This window comes from Lipomyces tetrasporus (genome assembly GCF_029532465.1).
Source record: "Lipomyces tetrasporus strain NRRL Y-64009 chromosome Unknown POJ06scaffold_5, whole genome shotgun sequence".
Taxonomy (NCBI): domain Eukaryota; kingdom Fungi; phylum Ascomycota; class Lipomycetes; order Lipomycetales; family Lipomycetaceae; genus Lipomyces; species Lipomyces tetrasporus.
The window spans coordinates 954,725-981,969 of NW_026611600.1; the positions used below are offsets into that span (position 1 = coordinate 954,725).

General features: G+C 47.1%; 11 protein-coding genes across 11 annotated transcripts; 3 read left to right on the plus strand and 8 right to left on the minus strand.

Annotated features, from left to right (window-relative positions):
- Positions 1-46: 46 nt before the first annotated feature.
- POJ06DRAFT_301180 (TFIIE alpha subunit-domain-containing protein) lies at positions 47-1,499 on the plus strand. The gene is made up of 5 exons (XM_056190733.1): positions 47-256; positions 307-402; positions 456-597; positions 646-887; positions 943-1,499. Exons 1-5 carry the CDS (start codon positions 162-164, stop codon positions 1,451-1,453), a joined length of 1,086 nt encoding a protein of 361 aa, XP_056043976.1. The 5' UTR covers positions 47-161; the 3' UTR covers positions 1,454-1,499.
- A 121-nt stretch (positions 1,500-1,620) lies between these two features.
- Positions 1,621-3,046, minus strand: POJ06DRAFT_196742 (concanavalin A-like lectin/glucanase domain-containing protein; the record flags this gene model as incomplete). The annotated part of the gene is made up of 4 exons (XM_056185045.1): positions 1,621-2,067; positions 2,110-2,376; positions 2,431-2,855; positions 2,905-3,046. The coding sequence occupies 4 exons, from the start codon at positions 3,044-3,046 to the stop codon at positions 1,621-1,623; spliced, it is 1,281 nt and encodes a 426-aa protein (XP_056043977.1).
- A 1,042-nt stretch (positions 3,047-4,088) lies between these two features.
- POJ06DRAFT_196748 (NAD-dependent glycerol-3-phosphate dehydrogenase N-terminus-domain-containing protein) lies at positions 4,089-5,217 on the plus strand (the record flags this gene model as incomplete). Its single annotated transcript, XM_056185046.1, has 2 exons — positions 4,089-4,129; positions 4,191-5,217. 2 exons carry the CDS (start codon positions 4,089-4,091, stop codon positions 5,215-5,217), a joined length of 1,068 nt encoding a protein of 355 aa, XP_056043978.1.
- Positions 5,218-5,471: 254 nt separating this feature from the next.
- Positions 5,472-6,229, minus strand: POJ06DRAFT_268117 (ribosome biogenesis protein SLX9-domain-containing protein; the record flags this gene model as incomplete). Its single annotated transcript, XM_056189292.1, has 2 exons — positions 5,472-6,176; positions 6,227-6,229. The coding sequence occupies 2 exons, from the start codon at positions 6,227-6,229 to the stop codon at positions 5,472-5,474; spliced, it is 708 nt and encodes a 235-aa protein (XP_056043979.1).
- A 620-nt stretch (positions 6,230-6,849) lies between these two features.
- POJ06DRAFT_106162 (uncharacterized protein) lies at positions 6,850-7,626 on the minus strand. The gene has a single exon (XM_056183988.1). The coding sequence runs from the start codon at positions 7,468-7,470 to the stop codon at positions 7,000-7,002; it is 471 nt and encodes a 156-aa protein (XP_056043980.1). The 5' UTR covers positions 7,471-7,626; the 3' UTR covers positions 6,850-6,999.
- Positions 7,625-11,873, minus strand: POJ06DRAFT_106161 (uncharacterized protein). Its single transcript, XM_056183987.1, has 10 exons — positions 11,510-11,873; positions 11,307-11,419; positions 11,162-11,254; positions 10,993-11,103; positions 10,835-10,921; positions 10,722-10,781; positions 10,575-10,673; positions 8,936-10,525; positions 8,213-8,881; positions 7,625-8,159 (listed from the first exon to the last, which is right to left on the minus strand). The coding sequence occupies exons 1-10, from the start codon at positions 11,689-11,691 to the stop codon at positions 8,101-8,103; spliced, it is 3,063 nt and encodes a 1,020-aa protein (XP_056043981.1). The 5' UTR covers positions 11,692-11,873; the 3' UTR covers positions 7,625-8,100.
- A 337-nt stretch (positions 11,874-12,210) lies between these two features.
- On the minus strand, positions 12,211-14,567 carry POJ06DRAFT_252971 (chaperonin Cpn60/TCP-1 family). Its single transcript, XM_056187582.1, has 5 exons — positions 14,307-14,567; positions 14,025-14,137; positions 13,413-13,964; positions 12,733-13,350; positions 12,211-12,683 (listed from the first exon to the last, which is right to left on the minus strand). Exons 1-5 carry the CDS (start codon positions 14,479-14,481, stop codon positions 12,480-12,482), a joined length of 1,662 nt encoding a protein of 553 aa, XP_056043982.1. The 5' UTR covers positions 14,482-14,567; the 3' UTR covers positions 12,211-12,479.
- A 76-nt stretch (positions 14,568-14,643) lies between these two features.
- POJ06DRAFT_252982 (dehydrogenase E1 component-domain-containing protein) lies at positions 14,644-16,620 on the minus strand. Its single transcript, XM_056187583.1, has 7 exons — positions 16,424-16,620; positions 16,125-16,258; positions 16,010-16,063; positions 15,967-15,968; positions 15,717-15,893; positions 15,210-15,667; positions 14,644-15,145 (listed from the first exon to the last, which is right to left on the minus strand). The coding sequence occupies exons 1-7, from the start codon at positions 16,544-16,546 to the stop codon at positions 14,870-14,872; spliced, it is 1,224 nt and encodes a 407-aa protein (XP_056043983.1). The 5' UTR covers positions 16,547-16,620; the 3' UTR covers positions 14,644-14,869.
- Positions 16,621-16,891: 271 nt separating this feature from the next.
- POJ06DRAFT_252984 (Rapamycin-insensitive companion of mTOR, N-term-domain-containing protein) lies at positions 16,892-20,945 on the minus strand. The gene is made up of 14 exons (XM_056187584.1): positions 20,727-20,945; positions 20,502-20,661; positions 20,308-20,439; positions 20,059-20,246; positions 19,730-20,002; positions 19,587-19,669; positions 19,443-19,530; positions 19,266-19,390; positions 18,954-19,216; positions 18,366-18,896; positions 17,835-18,312; positions 17,415-17,782; positions 17,208-17,352; positions 16,892-17,153 (listed from the first exon to the last, which is right to left on the minus strand). Exons 1-14 carry the CDS (start codon positions 20,791-20,793, stop codon positions 17,031-17,033), a joined length of 3,024 nt encoding a protein of 1,007 aa, XP_056043984.1. The 5' UTR covers positions 20,794-20,945; the 3' UTR covers positions 16,892-17,030.
- A 192-nt stretch (positions 20,946-21,137) lies between these two features.
- Positions 21,138-22,094, plus strand: POJ06DRAFT_268123 (uncharacterized protein; the record flags this gene model as incomplete). The annotated part of the gene is made up of 3 exons (XM_056189293.1): positions 21,138-21,262; positions 21,352-21,402; positions 21,467-22,094. The coding sequence occupies 3 exons, from the start codon at positions 21,138-21,140 to the stop codon at positions 22,092-22,094; spliced, it is 804 nt and encodes a 267-aa protein (XP_056043985.1).
- A 169-nt stretch (positions 22,095-22,263) lies between these two features.
- POJ06DRAFT_106292 (cell division protein anillin-domain-containing protein) lies at positions 22,264-25,763 on the minus strand. The gene is made up of 4 exons (XM_056183989.1): positions 23,611-25,763; positions 23,112-23,553; positions 22,956-23,061; positions 22,264-22,910 (listed from the first exon to the last, which is right to left on the minus strand). The coding sequence occupies exons 1-4, from the start codon at positions 25,618-25,620 to the stop codon at positions 22,433-22,435; spliced, it is 3,036 nt and encodes a 1,011-aa protein (XP_056043986.1). The 5' UTR covers positions 25,621-25,763; the 3' UTR covers positions 22,264-22,432.
- Positions 25,764-27,245: the final 1,482 nt, after the last annotated feature.

Below are 27,245 nucleotides of genomic sequence, written 5' to 3' on the forward strand. Positions count from 1 at the left end.
ACCTCCTATTACGATCTTTCACCGTCACTGATCAAGTGACGGCTGGACTCAATAAGATATCAGCCTAAACTGATCCAACGGCTGGATGAATGCCATAGAGTGAAGCTAGGGGAAAGAAGCCATATCTGCCGATTTGCCAGTATTGGTTTAACCAACTCAGCATGGAGCATGTCAAAGTGCTGATCCAGTTTGTGGCGCGATCATTCTACGAGACCCGGTATATAGTTATCCTTGATGCCGTATTACGGCATAATGTGTGAGTGCGCTGTAGTGATTAGCTAAAACGTATGGCTAACATGTGGTAAGTGTATCTGACGACGATTTGCCGCAAATGGTTGGAATTCAAAAGAAAGAGCTGCATAAATTGTGCGCAAAGCTACGAGATGATCGATTATTAAAAATGTAAGAACTCTGCTTCACGAGGCGATTGAGCGGGTACTGACTCTGGTTATCAGTCATACAAGGTCAGAACCGAAAGAGGGCCAACAGCGACCTGTGCACCGGACGTACTATTACATACATTATCGTGAAGCCGTAGACGCGATCAAATGGAGGATACATAAACTTGGCGAAACATTCAATGATAAAATGCGCAATGTAATATGCTTACTAGCGTTTAGTCGGACCGATCTAATTCTCAAATAGGATGTCGACAGACAAGGATATGCGTGCCCACTATGTAAACGGCGGTACAGCGCCATAGATGTGCTCCCACTACAAGCGCCGGATCTGTCAGGCTTTGTTTGCGAGGACTGCGGCAGTATTTTACAGGACGACGACGATAGCGACGAACTTCGTATCAGCCAAGAACGCCTTGCCAGGCTCATGTCTCAAATTCGACGGATTATTGATACTCTGAAGAAGATCGATGATACGTTTATTCCGGAGTACGTGATTGATTGAAGCCGTTTCTTAAGGAGTTGTTACTAATGGATATCATAGTAACGATTTCGATATGTCGCTCAAGGTCGCTATGCCCACGTCAATCGAAGTGGGAGATACACCTGACAAGATTGGATATGCTGCAAGAGGCACGAATAACACGACCCTCTCAATCGAAGTCGACTTATCTGGCGATAAAGTCAACGACATTGTGACACAGACCAAACTCGAGAAGGCACAACAGAATGCTCTCCCGGTGTGGTATCAAAAGAGCACTATTGGAATCGAGAAGTCTGTTAAAGAAGAGCCGACAGATGAGGCAACGGTTCCGAATACGCGCGAAAACGAGCCAGTACTTAAGCGGGAAGGAACAGTCAAGGAAGAGCCGATACCGAGAATTGTGGAGACTAGTAATGGCGATGCAGGCATGAATGAAGCTGCGCCTGAAGATGTAATCGCAGCTTATTACAAGAGTCTACAAAGCGGCGAAGATGAGGACGAAGACGACGATGACGATGACGAAGAAGAAGAAGAGGAAGATGATGAGTTTGGTGAGATGGAAACACTTTGAACTGTACAGTCGGTTTCAAAGTATATATCAAATTGTATATAGGCATTTTGATCTATTGTATCATATATAAATTGCATTATCGATCCCATAGTACAATAATCTAACCGAACAAAGACTTTTCAAAATTGTCTAATACAGATGTCATAGATTTTTCATAGCAATAAAGGCTATAGGTATTTCGGATGATAGTCAGCCCGTCGCTTCCTGTAAAAGAGATACGCCCCCGCTATTCCGCCCTGTATGGCTATAAGGACAAAGACAGCTGCCCAGACACTGGGTCCACCCTTCGTGATAGCCTCATGGATAGTGTCTGGTATTGTACCAACCAGGGAGGATGTATGTTCGCGGATAACATGGTCGACAGCGTCTAATTTCTCTGTTAATCTTGTAATTTCTGCGGCAATGTTCTGCTTTGTACTCTCATGCATGTTTGCCGTCGCCCCATGGAACTGAGCCTCTGTTTTACTCACGGTCGACTCAATTCGGCCAAGTCTCTGGTCCAGACGCTCTAGCAGCGGCTTTAGACTATGCAATGACTCTATCTCTTCGCGCAGAGAGTTAACCTTTTCCACAGTTGATTCGGCTGCCTTCTCAAGGGCTACCAGACGATCAGACTGAAATTAAGGTTAGCCTGAAAATTTATAGTTTGTAGAGACACTCACCAGTTCCTTGACTGTCTCGTCGTTAACAATGTACGGCTGCTGATGTTGATCTGGGCGTTGCTGTCGTGCTGAAGGCTGGTCTTGTCTTATTGTCTGCTTCGAAGTCTGGATCACCGGGGCAACACCAGATCCAGTAGTCTTGAAACTGAAAACCTCGAAACTATCCGGGTTATCGTATGATGCTGCTGATACACCGAGATAGAAATTATGCGGCAAAGCAATCTTATTAGTTTCAAAACACATGCGGCCGTCTACTTCAATCTGTCGGTCCGATCAACATCTAGTTTATCACGTCAACCTCAGACGTCGACGTACCTGCAGTTCACGCGGTCCTACACTGAGCCTCACGGAGACCATCGAACCAGTATTTCTGTACCGCAGCGGACACTGTGCAAATGCCTGGCTCTGTGGCTCCGGCAGCGTGGCGTAGTTAATTGTTCCGTCGTTCAGATGGCCACGGACGTTGCCTTGACCGCCCATCGAATCGATGAAAATGCCTAGTCCGTCCCACAAATCTCTCGATCCGTAGATCGGACCCTGTTCCTTCTGCGCCGTATACCATATTGCCAAACCACCTCCTGGTCGTTCTCCACCAGATGCCCGGAAAGTCAATTCAGTGACCCACGTTGTGTATGAATTGGCGTTGCGTGTCCAAATGGCGCCTGTCTGTCCTTTCTCTCCGGGAGCTGTAAGGAATACTCGATCGACTTCGACTGTAACCGTGCCGAGTTTGTCCCATTCTGTTATTGTCAGTCAACAGTTGCAGCCAACCAGAGAACCAGCAGCTACCTGGAATTGTGCTTTTATCTCGTGATATTGGAGAACCGAGGGAGAGCGTGGGATCCGGCTGATCCACGCAGACAGCGGGCCCGCAGATCCCCAGCAGCCCAATGGCACTGAGAACGCCGTGGTATAGCAGCGAGCCGCGCATTGTGATAACTGGAGTATGTACGTGAGTGTGCAGCCGATGATATGTCTAATGTAGAGGTAAGTCTCAAGTAGGGCAGTGACGTTAACACTTTTCGCACTAAGTCTACGAATGGTTAGCGACAGAACCCTACATCACTGCCCGAGCAAACGCAGCGAAAATGGCTATATCTGTTTCGCGGGGTATGTACGAGAAAATTAGGTATTAATCCACTCCAAAGCAGCACGAGGAGTAAACAACTTCTGGCAAGACCTCTAGCGGAATAGTAACAAAGAAAACCAGCCATTTAGCATTTAATAACAGTTCACAGACCCGCCTCCGCATTAGCGCCTTGATCAATTATCGTCCGTATCGTCACTTCCCGTAACTCTGTCCTATCGAAACATATGACCGATAATACTACGATCTGCATACACGACTTCACTCAAAGTCGAGGCAAGAGGAGACACGCGACTCATGATCTCCGTGCCGAGCAGCCGATGTAGAGTCTGCAAACTGCCAAACCACTCACATGCGTTCCTTTTTGGATTCACATTCGCAGGCGCTTATAGTGGATATGCCGTATTCGTATTTAAGTCAATAAATGGTCTTGCAGAGCGAGCGAACGACAATTGTCAGATCGACTCCGCTTGTAGAGAAACCAGGCACGAGCGCCGTCGGGTCGGCCCCGTTTTAGGGCACATGGCCAGCGCCGCACCGCGGTTGTGCGCCCGCGCCAACAGCTCAACAGTCTGTCTCGGGCGTCGCTAAGTAATCTGGGATCGGCCCGCACAGTTTGCTTCCGTGCCAGTTCTCGCTACCGCAACGTGTAGACTGAACAGTCGTTCGCTGTGTGCCGGCCATATCTTTTGGTCCTAAATATATATATTTACCCTTCCGGCATTTCATGCGTGGTACCTCTGCTATCCGCGGCATTTCCCAATTATTACGTGCACATCTCAAGCCGCTTACGCCGCAGCTGACCCCGTTTCCGATCCCCAGCCTCTCTTACTCGTTTACGATCTCCGCGACATCCTCTGTGTCCGACATGACTTTCAAAACGAAAATGCCTATCCACAAAGTATCAGTCATAGGTTCTGGCAATTGGTGAGTGTCTTTCTTGTCAATTCGATATTGCCGTAATGCTGACTATAGACCGTCTCCATAGGGGCAGTGCTATTGCGAAAATAGTGGCCGAGAATACGGCTGAGAATAGCGAAATATTCGATACCGACGTTCGCATGTGGGTCTTCGAGGAGCTTGTAGGTGGCAAAAAGCTCACCGAAATTATCAACACTCAGCACGAGAACGTCAAGTATCTGCCAGGGATCAAACTTCCATCTAACGTCGTTGCAGTGCCAGATCTTTTGGACGCGGTCAAAGATGCCGACCTTTTGGTCTTCAACGTGCCTCATCAGTTCCTTCCACGGATATGCAGCCAGTTGAAGGGTAAAGTGCCGCCCACCGTCAGAGCTGTCTCTTGTATCAAGGGTGTCGAGGTTTCCGGCGACGGCATCACCATCATCGCGAACTACATCTCTAAGGAACTTGGCATATACTGTGGTGCATTGTCGGGCGCCAACCTTGCTCCTGAGGTTGCTCAGGAGAAATTTTCCGAGACCACTATCGCATACAAAGTTCCCAACCCAAACGACACCATTGATGCGCGCGTCGTAAGAGCGCTGTTCCACAGACCATACTTCCACGTTAATGTCGTCGATGATGTTGCCGGTGTTTCTCTCTGTGGGGCTTTAAAGAACATTGTAGCTTTGGCGTCGGGATTTGTAGACGGTATGGAATGGGGCGACAATGCCAAGGCTGCAATCATTCGACGAGGTTTGCTGGAGATGACCAAATTCGGTCGCGAGTTTTTCCCGGAATGCAAAGCCGCCACTTTTACCGAGGAATCATGTGGTGTTGCTGACGTAATTACTTCTTGCTCTGGTGGACGGAATCACAAGCTTGGCGCGGCAATGATTAAGAGCAATCGACCAATCTTCGAGCTTGAGGATGAGTTGTTAAAGGGGCAGAAGGCTCAGGGAGTGACGACTGCCCAGGAGGTGCACGAGTTTTTGGAACGGCGGGACAAGTTAGAGGACTTCCCTCTCTTCACGGCTGTGCACGATATTATTTTCAAGGGTATGGACAGCTACGCGCTGCCGCAGATTCTTGAAGATGTCGAGCAGAAATTCTAAATCGTGTCAGACAGTTTGTTCCTGTTAGACTATACGTTTTGTAAAATACGTTACTGTTGGAGTGACGATTTGGAGATGTCTATGAATATGCAGACTTTTGTTCTGACTTGTTGTTTAAATGGTCAGGGCTTTTTTGGTGGGCTGTCATGGCATAGAATTAGATGTGTTCCTTCTGAATCAAGCGAAAGCATCATATTGAGCGCAGACCGAACACCGCAAGACTGTCTTCCTCGCGGTATATAAAACTGACGTGATTATATTCTCTGTTGAATGAAACCTCGCAGTGCAGCGAATGGATTTTCCCGAAAGTCCTTTACCGCGATCACCTTTCCAAAGCGATCTATCTCCTGTCTCAGAATCTTCTCATGCGCTCTCTGTGAAACCGGCTTATCCCGTCTTTCGCTAAGCCTCGGATCCTGAGACTTTTGCGCACTGGTTCCCACGTCAATGTTCATAGAATCATTGGCCGCAGAATTCTCCCTGTCGGGGTCACTCGGCAGCGCATCCAATAAGTCGTTCAGCCCATTACCAGCAAGTTTTTCTTTCTTGGCTCTCACAATCCGCCGACGCGCAGACTTTGACACATTCTTAACATCATCCAAACTCCGACTCTTGGGGCCTTCCGCAGTAGAACTCAACCTCGTCACTGCACTCGTAGAAGCAGGAACCATTAAGCCTTTTCTCTTCTTTGAAAACTCCCGGGCCGTGGCGTCGTCCTCTGTACTCGTCGTACCATTCAACCTTTTCAGCAATCCCGCACGTTTCGCAACAGCCTTCGTCTTCTTCGTCGATTTTGTGATACCACCACCAGTCCGTGGCCCAAGGGACCTCGATTTCGACGTATGTAATGTTGATGACGCTATCGTCGCTTCTGCCGCGGCAAGTTTGAGAGCGTTGCTGTGGGCTCGAAGCGCCTGTCGTGCCTCTACGACCGCCGAGGCGGATTTTCGTCTGGGTGCCTGCAGAAGCGTTAGCCGTATGTCATCGTACAATTCTATGGCATGTGTACCATCTCTGTCTATAATCGTTTGAGCAAATCAAAGGGGTGACGGTCGCCCTATGAAATTCGTTGGGTTTGAATTCGTAGGATGATGTGTGAGGCATGAAAATTCACTCGTAAGGTAAGGGTAACCAAAGGTATGAACATCGGTTTAGGGTACAAAACCATGATCTTGCAGCAATACAGTAACTAGTTAACCTTTAGATATTGAGAAAATCGGGTGATCTGATGTAGCCCCTCGCCCCATATGCGTGAGAGATAAGTGTTCAAGGGCTGCGTGGATATTATTGTTTGCAAATACCATAAGTTACACCTCTATAACGTCTAAAGGGGTCATTTAGTTAGAATTTGCTATCATTTGCCATCAGGTCTGTTGCACCAAATATCAATAACATATAATAAAGCAGAGCAAAATTGTGAGGCATGCCTGTCTGTATTCCCAATTGTCAGCTTGTCAAGATTTCCGACCAACACATGCGAGAGAGTTATGACACAATCTGCAAGGTGGTACAATTATGGTGGGAGCGAGAGAAGTCGTATTGCCAAGCTATACACTCATTTGCACATGCCACAAATTCAACTATCGTATCCCTCGGGTGGAAAATTATTCATGCACAGGCTGCGAGCTATGAAGCAGGCTTGATTTATTTGATAATTAGTACATCTTGATGCAAGAATGCAATTCGCAGGCCGGGCACACAGTTTAGCGTCGCAGTAATCTTCTATAATACAAGGCTGACAGAACAGTTACACAAAAGAACCATTCAAATTCAAGAAATTTGTCACGATCGGATGAGAAGTTGCTCCTTGTTACCTCGCCAATGACCGTTGACCTTCCGTACTCTCCTTGCTCGATCGATTGACTCAGTGCTTCCGATGTCTTTGGCTAAATGTAACGCGTCAGAGTTATTCATCAAAAATCTTGAGCTCTTGCCGCGGTGACGATAAAGTGGAGGTGGCGTTCTTATTTTGTCTTGCTGTTGTCCTTTAAGGGCTGCCTTGACTGCCACAACCACACAGATGTAAGTAGTCAAACTGGCCGCAAGTATGGCTACATCGACTACAAGCAAACCCAGAAAAAATGACCAAGTAAGATAAGACCCCCAGGTGTCTCTGCGCAAAAAATCTCTTAATACCGTAACGACAGCTTTGGCACATCTGATAGTTCCTTGGGGGTAATCTTTTGTGGTCTTGAGAACCGAGATCAATGCGTCGCCGAACTGGGTCGTGATGACTCCATGGAGGCCAGCCATTTTGTGGAAATAGAGCGGAAGTATCGTCAGTGATGTAGCTGATGATATGGACTTGGGCGCCTGAAAGGGGCAGTAGTGTAGGTGGATTGTGAAAATAAAACCGTAGTTGGGTTGCGTTGTCGCCAAATTGCAACAATTTGTGTTGACACACAGCACCCGTGGACAACTTACACTATGAACGAGACGACTTATTTCTGATACACTTCCACAATTTCTATCATGTTACATTATTGGCACAGAAAAGACTATTGAAGACAAATACAAGCAAACCTCCGGAACAAAACACTCAACGATTATTTACACAAACCATGAAACACCACTTATTATGCAGTACAATGGCAATTATACCACATTAATAGGTATCACCCACAAATAAGTATATCCTATGAAAATAACTAACACGTACGTAACAAAAATCACCAACTGCCAATGAAACCAGATCAAATTATTGCCTCAGCTGAAATCTACGCCGAGATGATGATTAATTAATTAACCGAAAATGCGGCACTATCATAACTACATGACATCTGACCTACAACACGACTGTCTCAATCCGCATTTGGCTGAAACTTATGTATCAATCGTACCCATAGTAAAGGTCAGTGTGCCGCGTACTCTTGTCGACCGAATCTACCTCCTCTCAACCAAGATGTAATGCATTCCTATATATGCGAACACAATGAATATTGCTATTGACAAAGGTTAGAGTCTGAACCTCGAAAAATCATTACAGAATGCTTACTGAAGAATACGACAAGACCAGTGGCGTCACTTCGGTACGCGGTCGTGTTAAATCCAAATGTGCTCAAAATTGTGGCACCGGGAACCTCTATAGATAGTCCATACTTATATTCAATCAAAGTCAAGTATCGAACCTCGTTAACTGCCATAGCCTCAAATGCATAGTGAAAGATGGAAAGGTTTTGTATCCACAGTGCGCCCTTCGGGATTGAGTCCTTGTTGAGGAAAAGGCCTGCAAAGAGCAAGCTAAAAAGCATGACCAAGCTGCCAATCAAACTCGCCACGCCTATATCCTTAATCATAACGCCGATGCACAAGCATATCGCGGCAGCAGCGAGATTGAACAAAGTCAAAACTAGCAAAAACTTGAGCATTCCGTGGTTCTCAAAGTTCAATCCGACTAGTGGGTAGATAATGAGTCCCAGCATAACGGGAGGGAACACACGAAGAGGAATAATATCGAACGCGACTTTCGAAGCGAAGTAAGAAATCGGAACATAGAAGCCATTTGCCCGTTCTCGAACGAAAATCTGTCGTTCGGATGCAAAAACATGAAGTGATGTCAACGTGCTGAATCCAAAAAGGGCAAGCAAGAAAAAGAAAAGACCAAGTCTGTTCTGGAAACCAGATATATCGTTCGAAATGTCATAATACAAATACCCGCAAAGGACTACACAGTGGATCAGTACAAATCAAGGCTCTGACTTCACAAACATATACGTACCCGCCAGAACTAAAGCCATGATATAATGCGTGAGTAGTAGCATCGGATCTCTGTACAAGTTCTTGAATGTTCGTCCAGAAAGAATGACAAATTGTTCGAAGATGCCAATCTTCTGTCCTCCATATAAGAATGCTGGCAGACGATCTGAATGTGCAGACGCACTTTCCAGAGTCTCTTGGATCTCCGTCTTAATTCGCTCCGCTATTCCAGATTCTTTGTACTTCCTGACTATGTCATCGAGGTCGGACACAAGATCTTCGTGGCTAGAATATTGGGTATGGTTGCCATTTCCCGGGGTCGTCGTAGAATTGTCGTCGGTCGATCTAGTTTCAAGTCGGATCAGTTCACCGTCCTCGTGAGCGACTTCAGCAGTCGAATCCAAGTCCCCTTCAGAATTATCCGCCAGGTGCGTAGAATAGCCATTCGATGGATGCAAGCTCTTGGAGGCTTTCATTGTGAGATCAATCAAAAAATCAGCCAAGTTAAATCCGCTAGGGCATTCGTATCCGATGGAATCAAAGTACTCCTGGCAATTGTCGTGGAGACCAGAATAGACTAGCTGCCCATGAGAAAGCAAAATCAATCTATCGAATAAGGCGACAATATTGGATCTAGGCTGGTGAATAGTGAATATAACTGTCCGTTTGTAGTCTCTAGCCAGCGACTGCAAGCATTCAACGACATTATATGCATTGAATGAATCCAATCCAGACGTGGGCTCATCCAAAAACAGAATAGAAGGGCTAGTAACAAGCTCGCAAGCGATCGCAACGCGTCTCTTTTCACCGCCCGAGATACCACGGTGACCTTCCCAACCAATAACTTGGTCTTTAATTCCCATAATTCCAAGCTCATTCATTGTCTCAAGGACTCGTAGTCGCTTCGCGTTACGAGACATAGCCTTGGGCAGCCGAAGAAGCGCCGAATTCAAGATAGTCTCATACACAGTTAGAGTAGGCATCAAAGCGTCCTCTTGGTCAACAAAGCCCGAGATGCTCTTAAACTGGCTTTCCGAGACCTTGAATCCGTTGACCAAGATATCACCGCCGACGACTCCGCCCTTGTTCTTATGTGCAAGGATGTCCAGGAGTGAGGTTTTGCCGGCTCCAGATGCTCCCATTACCGCCATTATTTCGCCTGGACGAACCACGCCTTGAACGCCATGAAGTACTCGCTTGTTTCCCACAGTGTACGTGACATTGTCGAAGAGCAACGTAGCCGGAGTATGGCTACTCATTAGCTTGTACGATTCATCTTCTGAAGGCAAATTGGCGCCATTCGTCAGGTCCTGCATCTTTCGGACCAAATAAAACAAGCCGAGACTGACCAATACAATGAATATCACTATGCCAATTATGCCTAAAACCAGAACCCTCTTGTTCAAAGACTTCTTCGGAATCTCATAGCCAGGTAGCTCACTATAATGCATACATTCGCCGCTATTGCAAGTGAGCGTAATAGTCTCGTCTCCGAATACCGACTGGATCAAATCATCCATAGCCGGCTCTGAAAACTCGCAAGATCCCCGAGCCGAATCGCAAGAGAATGTTCCTGGCCCAGTGATGGCTTCATTCAGAAAGTCTGTGATATCTGCATATTGTTAGCGCATTGATGAAGGCTAAGGACCAGTCGAACGTACCAATGGAACCATCTTCGCCACACAGCATTCTGTCCGGAAGACAGGCACATTCAATATCTTTGCACTCATAGGAAGTCTTGTTGGTGGTGCCGGTAGATTCTACAAAGTGTCAGGGATAGATAGTATCCGGTCACAAGCGACACTTACCAGCGGTGAAATCGCAATTATTCAAACCGCAATAGAAGCTTTCGATCTCGTCAATCCAAACTATATAGTGATTGTTACTATAAGGCTCACAGAGCCGTACGGTGAAAACCTACATTGGAAATTGCAAGACTCGGACGTCCTGTTACAAGAGAATGTAACTTGAGGGAGTTTCCCTTCGAGAATATCAAGAATCTTCCTGTCTATGTACGATATTAGCTACTACTAAATTCTAGCTAGCATTTGGTACTCGTAGTAACTAATAAGAACTTACTGGTGACGTTGCACATCTGGAAGTTCTCCTTTACGGCCATACCGCCTGTGTAGCAAGCACCACCAGTACCATCAGGCATGAAAGCATTGCAGGCATCGTCGTTCGCACAGACTGTTGCATGGATGTTAACTTGTAATGGCCACAAATACTAATTGACCTAGGCGCATACCGTTGCAATTCAAACCTTCCCAGCCATCGTCACACTCACATGAGTGGCCACTTCTAGGCATTCGGTCTCGGCCACCAGCCAAAGACCCACAAACTAACAACCGATGTAAGCCATTACATTGCCTATACATCTATCAACATCATACCTGGCACGGAACAGTCATCTCCTCCAAAGCCCGGAGGACATTCACAGCGGCCATCATATTGGCGGCAATCCGAGTACTGGGTACAGGTATATGCCGGCAACAAACAGTTGAAACTAGGAAAAGCATTAGAATAACATACTACAACAATGACACCGAGGAATTTGGCCCGTGTTCCGAGATGAAGCAGTCGTACGACAACTTACCAATTATCGGCTGCCGTACTACCCAATAGAGCACCGTTATGGATGGAATCGAGGAAGTTCGACACTGGAACAGACGTGGAGTTCTGCGTTCCCGAGCGCTTGGCATGTACTCCGCTTAGCTGCAAGAAAACCAGGAGAAAGGTGAAGGTGGCCAGCCTCCATTCGCGCAAGTGGAAAGTCATATCTGCGATGCGATTCGGCTACCAGATATGGACGATAAGACCACAGCGATGTCACACGCGCACAGTATAATAAATATCTTAAATCAGTAACGTCTTAAAATGTTTCTCACCATCCACAGTAAACAACACAATTGCAGCCGTTTGTGAGAGGTGAGCTGTGAATGTCGAGACGCAGACTAGTTGCTATCGCGACTTCGAGAAATGAGGGCGGCGCTGCAGTGGAATAGTGAGACTGATCCGGGTCAGTTACGAAGCACCCACCTTAACCCTGGCGCAGTGAATGGGTCAGAACTACCAACCGCATTAGGAGGACTCCCAAATGTACCGAGACTGTTAGCAGGTCCGAGATCGCGATCGAGCTGTTCGGCGTGACCATTGCTCCATAATCTTATTACGACGTGGCAGAAAAGGCTTTATTCGTAATGATGTTTTGAAAGCGGCAAATTGCACTTTCGGAGAACACTCCTGCGGGGCAGTGCGGCGCGCTAAGGGGAGTTGCAGGAACTTGACAGTTGCATATAGCAAGTTAATATCGTCTCTTCATCACAGAAGATTTAATCATAGAATTGATTCGTAAAGACATTATATGAGATGCAGCCGCCACTATTTAATATGAACTCTACAATATCGTCCGGTAGGAGCAAAATCAGAAGACGTAATGATTAACATATATACACGCGATTTAGACTACACGATGCCGCTCTAACACATACTAACCAACTTTAAATGTGACCATACACATACATATCGAACACAATACAATAAACGTTAGCATTTTGTTGTGCTATCTAGTCGTCATCAGCGTCCCAGTTGCCAGGCATGGCTTGTTTGGGCATAGCTGGTCCACCTGCGCGCTTAGCCATAACAATCTGGTCGACCGAGAGAATCGTATTAACTGTGTCAGTGGCAAGTTTAATTGCCCAGCTCTTTGCAGACAGTGCGTCAAAGATGCCGTGCTCCTTTGCATCCAGAACGCCACTTCCGTCATTGTCCTGTAGATACCAGTCAACATAGTTCCCATATTGCAGATATTGTACTTACATCAACATCGACGCCGGTGTTCCACTCATCCTTCTTTCCGTGACAAGCATACAGCCTTCCAAGAACTTCTGTGGCATCAAGGCCTGAATTCTCGGCCAGTATTCTTGGAACAATTTCGAATGCCTCGCCGTATTTTTTGATCGCATGCTGGAGAATTCCAGGAGTCTTCTCACCATGCTGCACAATCCGCTGAACTAGCTCAATTTCTGTAGCACCGGCTCCTGGCACAAGTCTGGGGTCCTTCGTCAGAGCCTTAACAACATTGACGCCGTCATCGATGGCACGTTCTATATCGTCCAAAAGGCCCTGAGTCGCGCCTCGGACAACGATAGTCGATGTACGAGTCGCCTCATTCTCTTGTCGGACAACAGTAACTCTGTCGCCGCCAATCTCAATTGTCTCGACAACGTCAACCTTGCCCATCTCCTCCGGCATTGGGGCACCCAGTCGTGGTAGAGGAGTCGCGCCAACAACCCGGCACAGTCGCCGTAGATCAAACTTGCTAGGAACTCTGAGAACAAGAATACCGTAGCGATTCAAGTAGTTCAGGGCCAATTCGCCGACATTGGCACCAGCAACCAAAACTCTCATACCAGTATCGGCTAGCGCCTTTATGGACTATACTCAGAAATATTAGACCCAATAGTTACTCAAAATGCAAGATATACAACAAAACATACCGATTCCAGATGTGCTTCCTCATCCTTCGAAAAGTTAAGCATCTCCTTCGCATTGTGAAGTAAAACGGTGCCCTTCGTTTCTGTTTGACTTATGTCGATTGGACAAGTGAACACACCCACTCTCGCCTTCGAAGCAATCTTCTTGACGGAACCTTCCGGCTCGCGGTTGAATACCATACCCTTCACTACTCGACTGGCATCCAAACTGCTGCCCATAATCTTAACGACTCGAACATTGTCGACGTTAAAGTTCCTAGGGTTCTTCGGCAGCACAGACAAGACAGCCTCAGCAACGAGTTCCGCCAAAAAGTCCTCATTTCCATACTGCTTAGACGCGATTGATGGTCGAATAGCCTTAAAAAGCTCCGTTTGCGATAGCAAATCTTCTACTTTTTCAACAGAGAGCCCCTTAAGCTCACTCTGGGTAAATTTCTCCGCTAATTCATACCCCTGGATGATATCTGCTGGGTGCAAGCCCATCCTTATCAAAGCTTCCGCTTGATTCAAAAACTCTCCAGCCATTACAATGACAAGATTTGTAGCATCACCCATCTGCAATTAGCAGTTAGATGTCGGTGCAAGACGCTGCAGGATTGTGAATAAGATACGTACTTCAGTCTCCTGCTGTTGACTAGCCATGACCATAAGCTTAGCGGCAGGGTGAATGACATCAAGCTCTCTCAAGATCGTGGCAGCATCGCTGGTCAAGAAAACCTTCTGCAAATCTACAACAGCTATCGTTAATGACTGAACTCTACCAGATCCTCAATTGGTCGGTCCTGCACAACCGGCCACGTCGACAAGCGGCAGCGCCTGTTCTCACACGGATGTGATCACCAGTCAACCTGATGCTTTCTTCTAAACTTTTATCCCACCTAGGCAGTAGCCACTTACGATTAATCACTATCTTGTTTCGTCCACAGGGTCCAATCGAAGTGCGCACAATCGATGCGATCTCGCGACAAGCACTGATGTTTCGAATGATGGCGCCGTCTTCACTCTGATACGTCTGGTATCCTGGCTTGAAAAGCTGAGTACCAGGAGCACTTGGCAACGACAGTCCCGACATTGTGGCAATAAATCAGCGATACTGTTTGCGTCTGACAGATAGATATTCGCAGCTGTTGAATTTGGTGCTAATCGGTACGGCTACAGAATATTTTCAGAAGGCTCGAGACGCGACGCGGTCGCAAGCGGGTAACCCTGTCTAGCTTTTGAGGGCAATACATCACTCTACTGAACATTTTGCTTCCCACTGTGATTACGTTATTACGCCATAATGACAAGACGGTCAAGAAGGAATTACTGAATCCAAACTTTGATATGTTATTGCATCTCCACGCATGAACCTCTATCTATGATATTACACGACATTGCGCACCGTCATCGGCGTAAACGACCAAATCAGCTAATGTAGCGTAGCGGACCGGCCACTAATCGCGACACTGTCACCGCATTTACTTGCCGAAAACGAAATTCTCTTCGGGAATTCTTCCTCTCAAAACTGGTGGCTCAGTCCCTCTGATATAAACGTCCTCGAACAAAAGAGTAGCTGAAGCATCTGGAGGCGGGGAGGCTTCGGCTTCCTTAACCTCCTTATCAACAGAGGTACGGACATCCTTATCAATAGCCTTGACCTCGTCCTCAGTAAGGACACCCCATCCAATAAGACGATCCTTCAAGCCAGTGACAGGGTCCTGGGTAGAGCGCATGCGTTGAATCTCCTCACGAGTCTAGATTGAGTTAGCAAACTCTAGAGCACAGATATCCCAGAAGCGGAACCCAAATCAAGCATACTCTGTAAGTAGTACCAGGATCGGACATGGAGTGCCCGCCATAACGGTAGGTAGAATACTCGAGGACGAGGGGACCGTTGCCCTCGGTGGTGAACTTCTTAGCAAAGGCAGACGCCTGCTTTACAGCGAGGACATCCATACCATCGATCTTAATACCAGGAATGTACTGACCACGCTCGTGGTACTCAGTCAGAGCGGAACTTCTGGCTGCGGACGTACCCATACCATACTTGTTGTTCTCGCAAGCAAAAACGCACGGAAGCTTCCACAACTTGGCCATGTTATAAGCTTCGAAGACTTGACCCTGGTTCGCAGCTCCATCACCGTACAAGGCAAATGTGGTGTGAGGAAGACCCTGATAGTGCTTGGCAAAGGCAAGACCAGCGCCGACTGGAACCTGAGCACCGACAATTCCGTTACCACCGAAGAAATTAGGAGCGAACATGTGCATAGAACCACCTATATGTCATCAGCTCAATGTTGAGCTGCACAATATCGAGTCACATACCCTTTCCGAAGGAAACACCTTCACGGCGACCCATCAATTCAGCGAGAATGGCCTTAATAGAAGCCCCGCGCATGTAGGCGAAGCCGTGGCAACGGTAGGCAGTGATCACTTGGTCATCCCGAGTAATAGCGTGCTCGATACCAACAGCAATTGCCTCTTCACCGATTGACAAATGGCTAGGCTAATTAGATCTGTCTAACCTTCGTACATGAATGCTGCAGGAGTTGTGACTTACCAGCTATTTGGGATTAGCAACCAATTCGCTTATATACAAAAATAAATCTACAACTTACAATCCCCTGATCTTCTTGGCCTTGTACAAAGCATCAGCAGCAGTCTCCAGCCGACTATGGTCCCGCATTAGCCTTACGTCTGTCCGCAAACTACACCGAGGGCCCATGAACGTACCGAACAGTCACCATATCACGGTACAAAGCAATCAGTTCGTTCTTGGTAACCTGCATCTCCAAGTCAGGATTCTCTATTTGGTAAGTCTGAAAAGACTCGGGATGGAGTCTAATCGTGAAAGGAGCGTCGGCATCCTGGAAAAGAACGTTAGACTTGAAATTCCAGCAACCGAACGTGAGTCGACCAATTGTAATTGAATCAATTAATATATTGCTCGCCATGTTAATAGGACAGCGTCAACACTCAACGTCACCATTTAGCGGCAGCGTGATAGACGGCGCTTTTTTCTGATAACTAACCTCTGGCACAGTAGAAATCAAGCTCGAAGCGTCAGTCGCCAGCGAGCGGACAGCAATTGGACGAGTAATAGCTCTCGAACCAGTCGAGGCTAATCGAGTCGACTTGAGCACAGTCGACAGCATGATTGCAAACGGTCTTAGGCTGGGGAGAGAATGTTATTCGCGCGGAGGAAAAGACTAAGGTCGCGCACTCTTGGGCTTCCGTGTTGAAGCAACAGAAGTGGTAGCCGCCCCATCGGTACCTGTTATACGCACGCGTAGCAAGCGGAACGCGGGATGGCACATCCCGTACAATTCCGCTGGGTTTGGGGTCCTGCATAGGCGGAATTTGCAGCCTATCAAGACAATAGAACTTTACCCTTACCCTCATTACTCTCGGTTGTTGACGGCCCTGATCAGGCACAATTGCCGAACCTACTCCCGGGAGGGGGCCACACAGCCTTTTGGGGTTAATCTAGAGTAAACCTTCAGACAGCACTAAACTCCTATATGATACATCTATAGACTTATCGTACAACCACAACTCCATGTGACCTAGAAATTACAATACAGCTAAACCTAGTCTTACAGAGCGATGCACGCTATTCCAATACAAGTCAAGACCATCCTACGACGGACTAGACTTACCAGTCTGGGCAATGAGAATCTGCTTTAGATGGGCGTCATTGTCCGCAACATAAACGCCGCGTCTTGAGGGCCGTAAAATACTATCACTTTTCCATTCCGGTACCTATAACGGGATCAGATAATCGATCAGATGCTAATTGCGAGTTGTCGGACATACAATTAAGAACTCACTGAGATCAGCCGGAAGACACAATCCAACTGGCTCGCCCATGACTGAAACAGCTGTCTCCCATCGGTATTCATCTGCTATCTCAAGGCCCTCAGTAGTAGACGCAATCAACCCAAGCGCAAAGAAGGCAGTCCTGCAGGATCCTGTCAGCCATCTATCATTCTATCGTAGTAGGACGTTAGGACGGTCACGAACCCTTTCAAACTCCAAACTTGCGAGTTATTCGCAATATCTACAATTATCTCAACGATATTCGTCTCCTCCAGAAGCGGCGCACCGAACTCCAACGATCCAATATTGCCCACAGCCCAAATGCACCCTTTCAGTTTTCGCAAAATTGCCGGATCTTGATCTTCCCTCGAATGCCTTTTAATGAAGTCGGCAAAGTCCCGAACGTGATCCTTCTGTCGCAGTAAAGCAATGCCCTCTTTGGTTCTTACCAACTCTTTATAAAAATGAGGAGGAACTGTTGCGGAGTGGTTGACCTGACGTAATTTATCGCCAATCATGAATGTCCGCGCGAGCTCTAGCTCAACCGTCTGTACGTACGCTTCATTACCACGCTAAGGCTGCGTCAGTTATAGAACAATTAATAACCACGTAATATGTACTAACATTAAACCACTCGTCCATCTCACTTTCAATGTAGTTGAGATCTCTCAGGAACCTGAAACCTTCTGACGTTGATAAAAACCTCAACAGTAGAGGTGCCGTCATGTCGGACAAATGCTCCAAATCAGGGAGGCACTTAACGATATAATCTAGCGTCGGACCATCCTCACAAGCGTCACCGAGAACCTTCATCGCTAATTTGCACACATCCGGATCCACGTCGTATAATTGCTCAACCAACAACTCAATGGCCCAATTCCGCATTTTGATATCCTCAAAGTCGATTAATTTTGCCAGGTGTGACGTTGTAAACATCCGGACGTCTTTCTCTCCCGTCGCGAGAACTTTGGCTAGGATGATGCGTGTGTGGCCCTCGAGGTGATAATCCAATGACGACACAAGCGCCATGATCAAGTCTTTTCTGGTATTCAGCTCACTTAAATGGTAAAACATATTGAACATCCTCCATCGCTCAATCATTCTATCTCTCTATTAGCATGCAGATATGGCCGCTCGCATTCCTTTTGAACTTACGTCAATCCATTCGGATCTCCACTCAGAGTTCCCAGTAGAGTAAAATACCCATAACTAAGTGTTGTCTCCAGGCGATACTTCGAGAACAGAGGCTCAGCAGATGTAATTCCACTCATGGGATCCAGTTGAGCCAGGCATTCAGCAACTTGCCTTAATAGCTTGTTTTCCATCAGATACTTCACACCCTCCGGGTTCGCGAGCAAGGTCTTGAACAAAACGCTGCCAGCCTTAACATAACGCTGACTGGCCGACGTCCGTCGGATTTCTGAGAAACGGTATTTAAATGGTCGGTAAAAAGACATAAGTCGTTTCATGAACTTTGTCGCGCGAATAGCTTCGTCTAGTCGTTTCGGGTTGAGAAGGGGACCTTGCATCAGCTCTATTAATGTATCCCAGTTCCATTTGGTGTAGTTCTTGGTACTGAGAACATTCGTTTCCAGTAACAGGCTACGAAAGTACGTGTCATCGAGATGTAGACCTAGCTTCAACTTTTTCATTTCGGACCTCTTTGACTCTCGAGGCGGCTCCCCACTGTCAACAATGCAATCAGTTATATCTCCAAGAACACATAACTTTTTAATATCTTACCGAAACTGTAAAGATAAATCCGGAAGGGAACGATATAGATTCTTCGTGATCTTATCGATTTGAAATATAGCAGACGACGCCGGAAATCGGTCCAGTGTTTCAAATCTCGCCGCAGATGAGAATAGAGGTCCAAGCACTTGTGTTTTTACGGCATATTTTTGTGGCAAGATCTTCGCCGCCAGACTAATTATTTCGCCTAGCAGAAGAGTTGCCTTACGGCAATTTCTCACGTCCATGTTTTCTTCAATAATTCGTGCAAGAAACTAGCAAAATTAGGCAACTTATACGTGATAGATATACAGAAGTGCTTACCCCTAAGAGGTCGGCCTCAACGAAGATTGCTAACAGTAGGGATACATAGTGATCTGTCAAAGTTTTTCTCTTTATCGCGCTTTCGAATATTTTAGGTGGAGCGTCAATACTGTTGGCAACGAATGCTAGTAACTGTCAGCCCGATATAGAACGGTGGCATATTCATAATTCACTTACTCGTTAGTCTCCGTCCAGCCAGGAATGGTGCTGACCATGTAGGCGATTTTATTTGAAAAATATCAAAGAACAGATCCATCATGATATCCTACAGGAATGTGAGTCATGGCCAGCCATGCATATGGCGTAAATTGAATCGCATACCCGCAGGCCTGGGAGCGGCATTTGCAAGCACTCAACAAGCGAGCGTAATGACCTGAAGTTGTACATGCACATGTATAACAGTCCTGCGTAAGAGTTCTCATCAGTTTTTGCTATTCCTTCGACGTAGTAACAGGCCCACCTACCTGACCAAGATTTTAGTAGCACGGACATTACGCGAGCACAGCTCTTCATCTTTGGCTCGTCGATATGATCCTTTTCTTGCAATTCCGTAAAGGCCGAGAGCACCACATCCAAATCCTGCCCAGGCCACACATATTTCCGCGTATCTGGCTTATCGAGTAGATACATGAATGCAGTCACAATGCTATCCGCTAACTCATACGGCCCGTTTACAAGTGTCTGAGCTAATGTTCTGATTCCTCCCGCGGCGGACACTTTGTAGGGGTCAAATAGCACTAAACGAAGCCGTTAATCATCTGGTTCAAACTTTCACATTGATTTGCAGGCTTACATAGTTCGGAGAGCGTTTCTAGTGCGATAACATGTAGACGATCTCCCGCATGTTCTGCTACCGCAACGAGAGCACATACGACGCCGAGTGAGAGTTGAGTAACACCATCGGGGACACTACAATACGCTCTAATGAATTTGATCGCTTGTTCTCTCTCAACATTGAATTTCGAGTCCTTAGCTAATGATCTACATTGTACATTTGTCAGTCGGTCTTTGCGAAGAAGATTATCTGGCTAACGCAACGTACTTTACCACCAATGCATCTGTTCTGAGATTGATAATCGTCTGCAACGATTCAAGATTCGATATTGCGTACCGGGCGGTTCGGTATCCTGCTGCCACAACCTCTTTCGCAGGATGCAATAGCAGCATTTGCACACTAAGCCGATTAATCACTGAGTCCTACAAACAACTTCTATTGTCGTGAGCAGCGACACCTACCGTCGTCCAAAGACCGAGAGAACCAATTCATGCTTTAATAAGGGATTCCGCTGCAGCAATTGCACCAACTCATTTGCCTTCGACACTAAGAACAATGGCGATTTGTCGGGTTCCTCGAGCGATTGTAATATATCTCCTAGCGCCCATGTCGGACTTCCAGCTGCAGGGATTCTTGTTAACCGCTTAAGTTCATGACATGCCTCGCTTGTCGGCTTGAGCACGTACCATCTTCTTCCTCGTCATCCGTGACCACAGATTCGAGGCTCGTATTTATCGGATCGAGTTTAATCATCGCCGAACCCGATCACTCACCTCCTACGTCTCTTCCGACACAAAAATTCCTTGGCCAGCGTGCGAGGCTGCCCAACCGCGAAACGAAGCGAAGAACACGGCCTCGGTGTGATATCGAGCGATCAGGCTGAATATTATAAGTCCTACCCGGTATAGAATCGGAGATTTGATACGATTGTGCGGCTCCTACGTGGCAGGTGTCCTGTCGGTCGACAAAGTTTGAACCTCACAAAGCTCCCAACTTCTCCGGTCATTGCAGCGAATGCAAACCGGCATCCGTGATCAACGCTGCCGATATCCCCATGAATTTCTAATTTAGCTCTGTACTGCTATTGTTATACTAAAATGTCAGCGCAAATTCCGGCAACCCCATCCCATAAGCGGAAAGGTGGGGCGGACGTCATCACCGACGAAAAGCGGCGGGTAGTATTTCGACCTGTTCTCGATAATCCGCACGTAAAGGTTCTATGGTAAGTATAGCGGCGTAATATTCAGTCCTGAATTGTGCATTTGAATCTTCTGGGCGAAGAGTGCAAACAGGTCCCTAATTTGCAAGTAGGCCTACTGTTTCAGCGGACGACGGCAAGCTCTTCGTCGATCTACTTTGCAGGTACGGTGTACTTCCGCTTATCTATACCGCTAAACCTCATCCTAATAATAGATTACATGTATAGCTTGTTACAACCGGTCGGAACATACATCTGCACGAAGTCCAAGATCAAGCAACAAAAAAAGACAGTTACTAGCACAACAAGTTCCTCTCATGCAGCAGAGCAACTACAGAAGCCCACTCGACCAGACGTGCTAAATTACCTCACGCTTGGGTTCAACCCCACAACATTTGCGCTCGAAGCGCAAGTCTCAAGGATATTCGCACAGCAATCATATATAGCTCCGACCAAGTCCACCACCGCGGTTTCGTCAAAGAAGACTTCAAAGCATCCGCTTACTGCGGTTTTTGTCTCTCGATCAGATATCACTCCCGCGGTACTATTATCACATTTCCCAATTCTCTGCGCATCGAGTTCGATACCCGTTAGACTCGTCCAATTACCCAGAGGCTCTCTCGCCCGGCTATCACAGGCTACAAGTATTCCAGGTCTGGGTATACTCGGCATCCGGCCCGATTGTCCCAGCGCGTCTATGCTTTTTAATGCGTTAGAACGAGTAGACCTAGTTGTTGTTCCATGGGCAGAAGCTAGGCTTGGGAGTAGCGTTTATGAGACATTGAAAGTGAAACAGATCATTACGTCCGCGCCAATAATGAGCTCGTCTTCGAAGAAGAATGGCAACGATAATTGATCTCGTTGAGAATTACTCGTGGAATGTATTTATCGTTGGCGGCGCATGGGCATTAAGAGATTCTGGACAATTGAAAATTCCACTGTATTCACGGAATGTACATTTTGAAGGAAATATTGATTATAATCAAACATACTCACGCCTAGCGTGGCAGAGATCGGCATCAGCCGCATATACAAAGTCAAAATTCACAATTATATCAATACAAAATATCGTCCTGGATTACGTAAAATTTGATACCGGAGGCGGTTACAGGTTCCCTTTGACCATATCTCCTGATCCAATCACCCCGTAACACCGGTGCATACACACATTCATAATAGTCTCACTATTCCGAATCAATTTCCGACACTCTTCAACTCCCGCAAGCATGCGTTCAAGCTCCGCGGAATTTCTTGGTTTCGGTGCGTCTTGGGATAATACAGTAACTGTAACACGATCTTACCGATAGGATAAGGCGCAGTTGTCATCCGCTGCACCTTTCTCGATCTGCTCGCGTCAATCTCAGTCGCCCACTCGTTGTAGCATGGGACTTCCAAAATCTTGGATGTACGATAGATCTCCCGCTCAATCTGAGAAAACGAGACATACGATCTGGCGAAAGAACCGTCCGAGCCGAGAATGTTGTCAAGAGCCCGCGGACTGTGTTGGGACACACTTTCGACTTGCGTGCGACGCTTGGGCGAGCTGAAGAGCTTATCGATTGCAAATCTGCTTTCTTTCTTCTTGGGAGATGGCGAACGAGAAACCGGAGTGGCAGGTCGACTAACCTTAGCTTTCAAGGTGAGAATGAACTCAAGGTCCGATCCAACGATCCTATATTCGATTAGCCGAATGCTGTCAGCCATCTAGACAACTTACAGTTCAAATTCCTGATAGATAGGAGCGTTTCTGGTCAAATTCATGTAGGCAGTAGTAACGCAGTGGATACCATTATCAAGAGTCAAAGTGAAGTAGGCAGACGAATCTTTGATAAAGTTAGCATATTGGCAATGACACAGTCAAGGCCTTTCTTACCATCATTCAACGGCAGCTTTAAGTCCTTAAGGGCAAGGACCTTGACAAATAAACGACCTCGGTCGGCAGGATCAATGGTATCATCAACCTCTGAACTGGTTGGCTTAGCAACGACTGGTACTGGATCCCTCTGACCGTTACTACTCGCAAGCGGAAGTGTCGGTTGTGTCTCGCAGGATTGTTTCGAAGGCTTGACAAGGTCGAACTTCCGATCATCCAGGATTGTCGATGATTTTCTCTTATTGACATCCTTCCTTTCGCGTTCTTTTTCTGTCAGAAGCATACTGTTACTTTCGGCTGTGACGTTAGCGGGCGAAGTTTGGTCTTTCGAAGGTAACCGAGGTCCGATCCATGGTTGGTAAGTCTTCGCAGACGTATCGTTGAAATCAAGATCAGCACAGGCGTACACAATCTTCGTGTTTTGCCTCATCATATATCCTCTCTATTGGCTTATTAGCTATCTGATAAAGACCATTACGTTACTTACAAGAAGACGTACTCTTTGAACCTCCATAACCCTATCAAACTCCTTACTCAAACTATCAAACGAGAAATCATCCATGTCCAAATCAAGTAAAAGTGGGTTTTGGCCCCTAGGCTTCGGCAAATCTTCGACAATAGCAGGCAAGTCCAAAAATTTATGTTCGGCCCGTTCCCCGCTTACTTTCCGTCTCGTGGTCGCCATATGGGCGACATCGGCAGGCGTAAGGCTTGGACGAGTTTTCGCTCCTGATGAAGACTTGATGGTCTGGTCTTGCGCTGGAACATGGTGCTGTCGCTGCTGACCAACTGTTGCGGAATTGTCATCAATAAAGGTTGCGGAATTGTCATCAATATCATCCATCCACCCGTTCGCTAGGAATGACGACGAGTTGAGATAGTCGTTTAGGCCCGAGCCAAAATCGTTCTCCGCCTCTTCAAACGATAGCTCTAATTTAAACGATGTTGTCGAGTCGGTCCTTATGTGTGTGGAGCTGAGCGGCATGCCAGTCGAGCTCAGTACTTCCGGATGCCTTCCCTGAGACTGAACTTCCTGGACGCATGAATGGGGAAGTTCTATGGACGCATAGCCGCTTGAAACTCTCTCAGCGACATCGTCAGCGACATCTTGAGTTGACGAAGCCGGTGTCTCGCCATCCCAGAGAGATGACATCTCAGGAGAATGATCCGAAACGCTAGTATTCGCTTTGGTCTGCTGATTATTTTCATGTTTGGAGTCCACGTCTGTGTCCGTGTCCATTTCTTTCTTCACCTCGCTTGTCGGTAGTGTGCCAACTGAAGACTGAGCCACGGTATTATCATCGTTTAGCGACTGCTCAATATACTCTGCAGCGCATTCCGAATCGCATTGAAACGCATCAAGGGCTTGTTCGTTGTCGATGTTGACATCCTCGAATGTATAAGAGTCAACAAGATCCATAGCGTCATATGAAGATGTTTCTGAAACTCTACTCATCAACGAATCCTGACGAGCTAGACTTGTTGCAGATTGACACATATCGGTCGGCTCTGACGATACGTGTTGATGTGTGTCAGAAGGGTTGGATTGCTTGGTAGGAACTGCCGGAAGAGGTCTGCCCTTTGCAATGAACGCATGTGCCGACGGCCTTGGAAGAGATCTACTACCACTAGGCGTACGGTGCAAGTAGACTCCAGAACTGAATGCACTCTCAAACTTCATCAATGGCGATGCTGGCTTAGCAATGACATACTTTGGACCCTCCAGTTCGCCAGGATTCTCGGAAACCTCATCTTCGTCAGAGTCTTCGGACGTAGCGTCGGGCATAAGGGCCGGGTCCTGCGTAGATTCGAATTCTAGGACCTGAGGTGGCGCCATTTCAAACGTAACCTTCTTTGACCGAATAGAACCAGACGACGACAATAGTGAGGATCGCTTTTCCAGCGCGACATGGTGCGGCCTCACAGACATCTCAGCTGCAGGGGACGCTGGTTCTTCTTCCCTTCCCGCCTCAAACGATTCTGCATAGTTCGGCTTCGATGAGTGCAACACAGGCGAAGGCGGCAATTGCCGTTGGAAGGAACCTGTCTGTTGATGGAAAATACTGTTTCGTACACGGCTGTTGATGATTGGACTTTCATCCATTGCAGGTGATCTCGATCGACTCGCATGCTTCGAGGTTTCACGCTCTTTGTCATGCCAAAACGACATCACAGAGTGCGTAGTAGGCGACAACTGAATATTCATCTCAGGTTCCGCACTTTTCGGATCTAATCGCTCGGTAGAACTTTGTTGCGCTTCTTGGTCAAACTTCCTCTGCTGCTGCTGCTGCTGCTGCTGCTGCTGGAGATACCGTTGGTGGTCAGCTGTCGACGGAGAATTCCGTCTGGAGTCATTGGTCGGAACTTCAGACAGCGGACTACCAACTCTCGCTCTCGCAGGTGATCTTTTCGGCGACCTCAATGGCGGGACGGGGGCGGTGTCGGTCGTCGACTCTATCTTCAGAGCTAATATGTTCTCTGATGACTGTGACTGTGCTACTGCGGACATTGTCTATGAGTCACTCGTCTCAATCCCCGGAGATTTGCTAGATTCTTTTACCGAAGAATCGAATATATGTCTGAGAAGAGTAAATCGAAAGGTAACCGGGGCGTCTATGTAGAGCGAGGGAATGATGGATGTGATGTCAAGAGGGTCAACTGGAACAAAGTTCTTTGTTCCCGTCGGTGGGGCAACCTCAGGACCTGGGAGGAACAAGTGCGGCTTTTTGTTTACACATATGTTTATTTCCGTTGCTGCGGCAACAAGCCGTAAGCGAGCGCTCACGTTCTGAACTGACCGGCAAGTGGATCTCTTTTCTTTTTGTCGAATAGCACCATTAGGTGGAGTAGGCCATAGCCCCAAAGGGCCGGGGGAATTCATCCTGAATCAAATTGCAAAACTTACGAATTGATCCTATTATCCTGTCGAAACACGAGTAAACAAATGACGTATTTCATACGATGCCATATGCATATTTACTTGTTGCTCTGCAGATGTGTAGAGCCACCTCTCAAATAACTAGTATATTTTCGCCGAAACTTTCGCTCTTCATCAGCGGCTTATAATCAATCCGAGTAGTATAGTTCAATCGTAAATACTAATTGTCTAACTACAGCTAGACAAAGAATTTTTGAAATCAATGGAAGGGCGGCCCGGTCTGCCAGTCCACTAACAGTGCACGATTGTATTTGACCTGACAACGCGCACTTCATATACCTTGAACTTGATCACAAATGTCATGGTCCATCGTGGGTTTGGGAGGATTTATCTGTCTATTGTCCTTGTGACGTTAGTCGCATTTCGAACGAAGCTTATTTCCCTCAAGCTCAGTAGTGTCCATCACTTTCTACAGGCTGGCAAACAATTCAACTGGATTGACGGATTGATTGAATTGACGTCAATTCAATCAACCCAATCGGGCCGACTTTAGTAAATCAATCAATCAATTCGAAGAGGCCGGTTGATTGATGAAATTGACGGATTGACGGGCCGCCCTCTGGACGCTCGGGCCGGGGCTTGGCCGGCGTGTGGCACACTCTTTGGATCTTCGGCCCACCCAAGCCAAGAAAGAAGAGGTCGAAAATAGCTACAGAATTCAGTGGCAGGTTGCAGTCAACTGTGCCTGGGACCTACTTGATAAGTACTACCAACGGCTAGAAAATTGTCCGGCTTATTACGCTGCCGTTGCCCTCCACCCGAGGTACAGGTGGCGATACTTTGAGACGAAGTGGTCAACGCGGGAATCGTGGATTACTGACGCGAGGGCAGCGGTCCAACGACTATGGGATTCTGGCTACAAGAAGCGACCGATCAGCAATCAACTGACTACCTTCCGGCCGTTGCAGTTGAAAGCTTCATTCGTGAGCCCATTCGATCAATATTCCGATACTGTGGGCCCACCGTTGATGCCGGACCTCGACGAGCCCAAGGACCTCCCCGATGACGAGTACGAGCGTTGGCAGCTTAGGACGGCTACTACGGATATTTATGTGGAGGACCCGTTGGAATACTGGTACAACAAGAGGTCAGAATACCCTCGTCTTTGTCAAATGGCCGTGGATATTTTATCTATCCCTCCCATGTCGGCTGAATGCGAGAGGCTCTTCTCGTCAAGTGGCCTCATGGTGACGCCT

Excerpts from the sequence above, each read along its gene's own strand:
- POJ06DRAFT_301180 (XM_056190733.1), top strand. The coding sequence starts at position 162 with ATGGAGCATGTCAAAGTGCTGATCCAGTTTGTGGCGCGATCATTCTAC. Across the intron at positions 257-306 it reads GCCGTATTACGGCATAATGT|TGTATCTGACGACGATTTGC; the intron begins GTGAGTGCGCTG and ends ACATGTGGTAAG. Across the intron at positions 598-645 it reads TCAATGATAAAATGCGCAAT|GATGTCGACAGACAAGGATA; the intron begins GTAATATGCTTA and ends ATTCTCAAATAG.
- POJ06DRAFT_106162 (XM_056183988.1), bottom strand. The coding sequence starts at position 7,470 with ATGGCTGGCCTCCATGGAGTCATCACGACCCAGTTCGGCGACGCATTG.
- POJ06DRAFT_106161 (XM_056183987.1), bottom strand. The coding sequence starts at position 11,691 with ATGACTTTCCACTTGCGCGAATGGAGGCTGGCCACCTTCACCTTTCTC. Across the intron at positions 10,782-10,834 it reads CGAGTCTTGCAATTTCCAAT|TTTGGATTGACGAGATCGAA; the intron begins GTAGGTTTTCAC and ends ATCACTATATAG. Across the intron at positions 10,526-10,574 it reads TGGCGAAGATGGTTCCATTG|ATATCACAGACTTTCTGAAT; the intron begins GTACGTTCGACT and ends AACAATATGCAG.
- POJ06DRAFT_252971 (XM_056187582.1), bottom strand. The coding sequence starts at position 14,481 with ATGTCGGGACTGTCGTTGCCAAGTGCTCCTGGTACTCAGCTTTTCAAG. Across the intron at positions 13,351-13,412 it reads AGGAAGCACATCTGGAATCG|TCCATAAAGGCGCTAGCCGA; the intron begins GTATGTTTTGTT and ends TTCTGAGTATAG. Across the intron at positions 12,684-12,732 it reads ACACCGGCGTCGATGTTGAT|GACAATGACGGAAGTGGCGT; the intron begins GTAAGTACAATA and ends TGGTATCTACAG.
- POJ06DRAFT_252982 (XM_056187583.1), bottom strand. The coding sequence starts at position 16,546 with ATGCTGTCGACTGTGCTCAAGTCGACTCGATTAGCCTCGACTGGTTCG. Across the intron at positions 16,064-16,124 it reads CGTGATATGGTGACTGTTCG|TCGGCTGGAGACTGCTGCTG; the intron begins GTACGTTCATGG and ends GCGGGACCATAG. Across the intron at positions 15,146-15,209 it reads ATCCTGGTACTACTTACAGA|ACTCGTGAGGAGATTCAACG; the intron begins GTATGCTTGATT and ends AACTCAATCTAG.
- POJ06DRAFT_252984 (XM_056187584.1), bottom strand. The coding sequence starts at position 20,793 with ATGATTAAACTCGATCCGATAAATACGAGCCTCGAATCTGTGGTCACG. Across the intron at positions 20,440-20,501 it reads CTCTCGGTCTTTGGACGACG|TGTGCAAATGCTGCTATTGC; the intron begins GTAGGTGTCGCT and ends TAATCGGCTTAG. Across the intron at positions 19,217-19,265 it reads TTGAGGCCGACCTCTTAGGG|TTTCTTGCACGAATTATTGA; the intron begins GTAAGCACTTCT and ends TAATTTTGCTAG.
- POJ06DRAFT_106292 (XM_056183989.1), bottom strand. The coding sequence starts at position 25,620 with ATGTCCGCAGTAGCACAGTCACAGTCATCAGAGAACATATTAGCTCTG. Across the intron at positions 23,554-23,610 it reads GGGTTATGGAGGTTCAAAGA|AGAGGATATATGATGAGGCA; the intron begins GTACGTCTTCTT and ends ATAAGCCAATAG. Across the intron at positions 22,911-22,955 it reads ATCTATCAGGAATTTGAACT|GATCGTTGGATCGGACCTTG; the intron begins GTAAGTTGTCTA and ends AATCGAATATAG.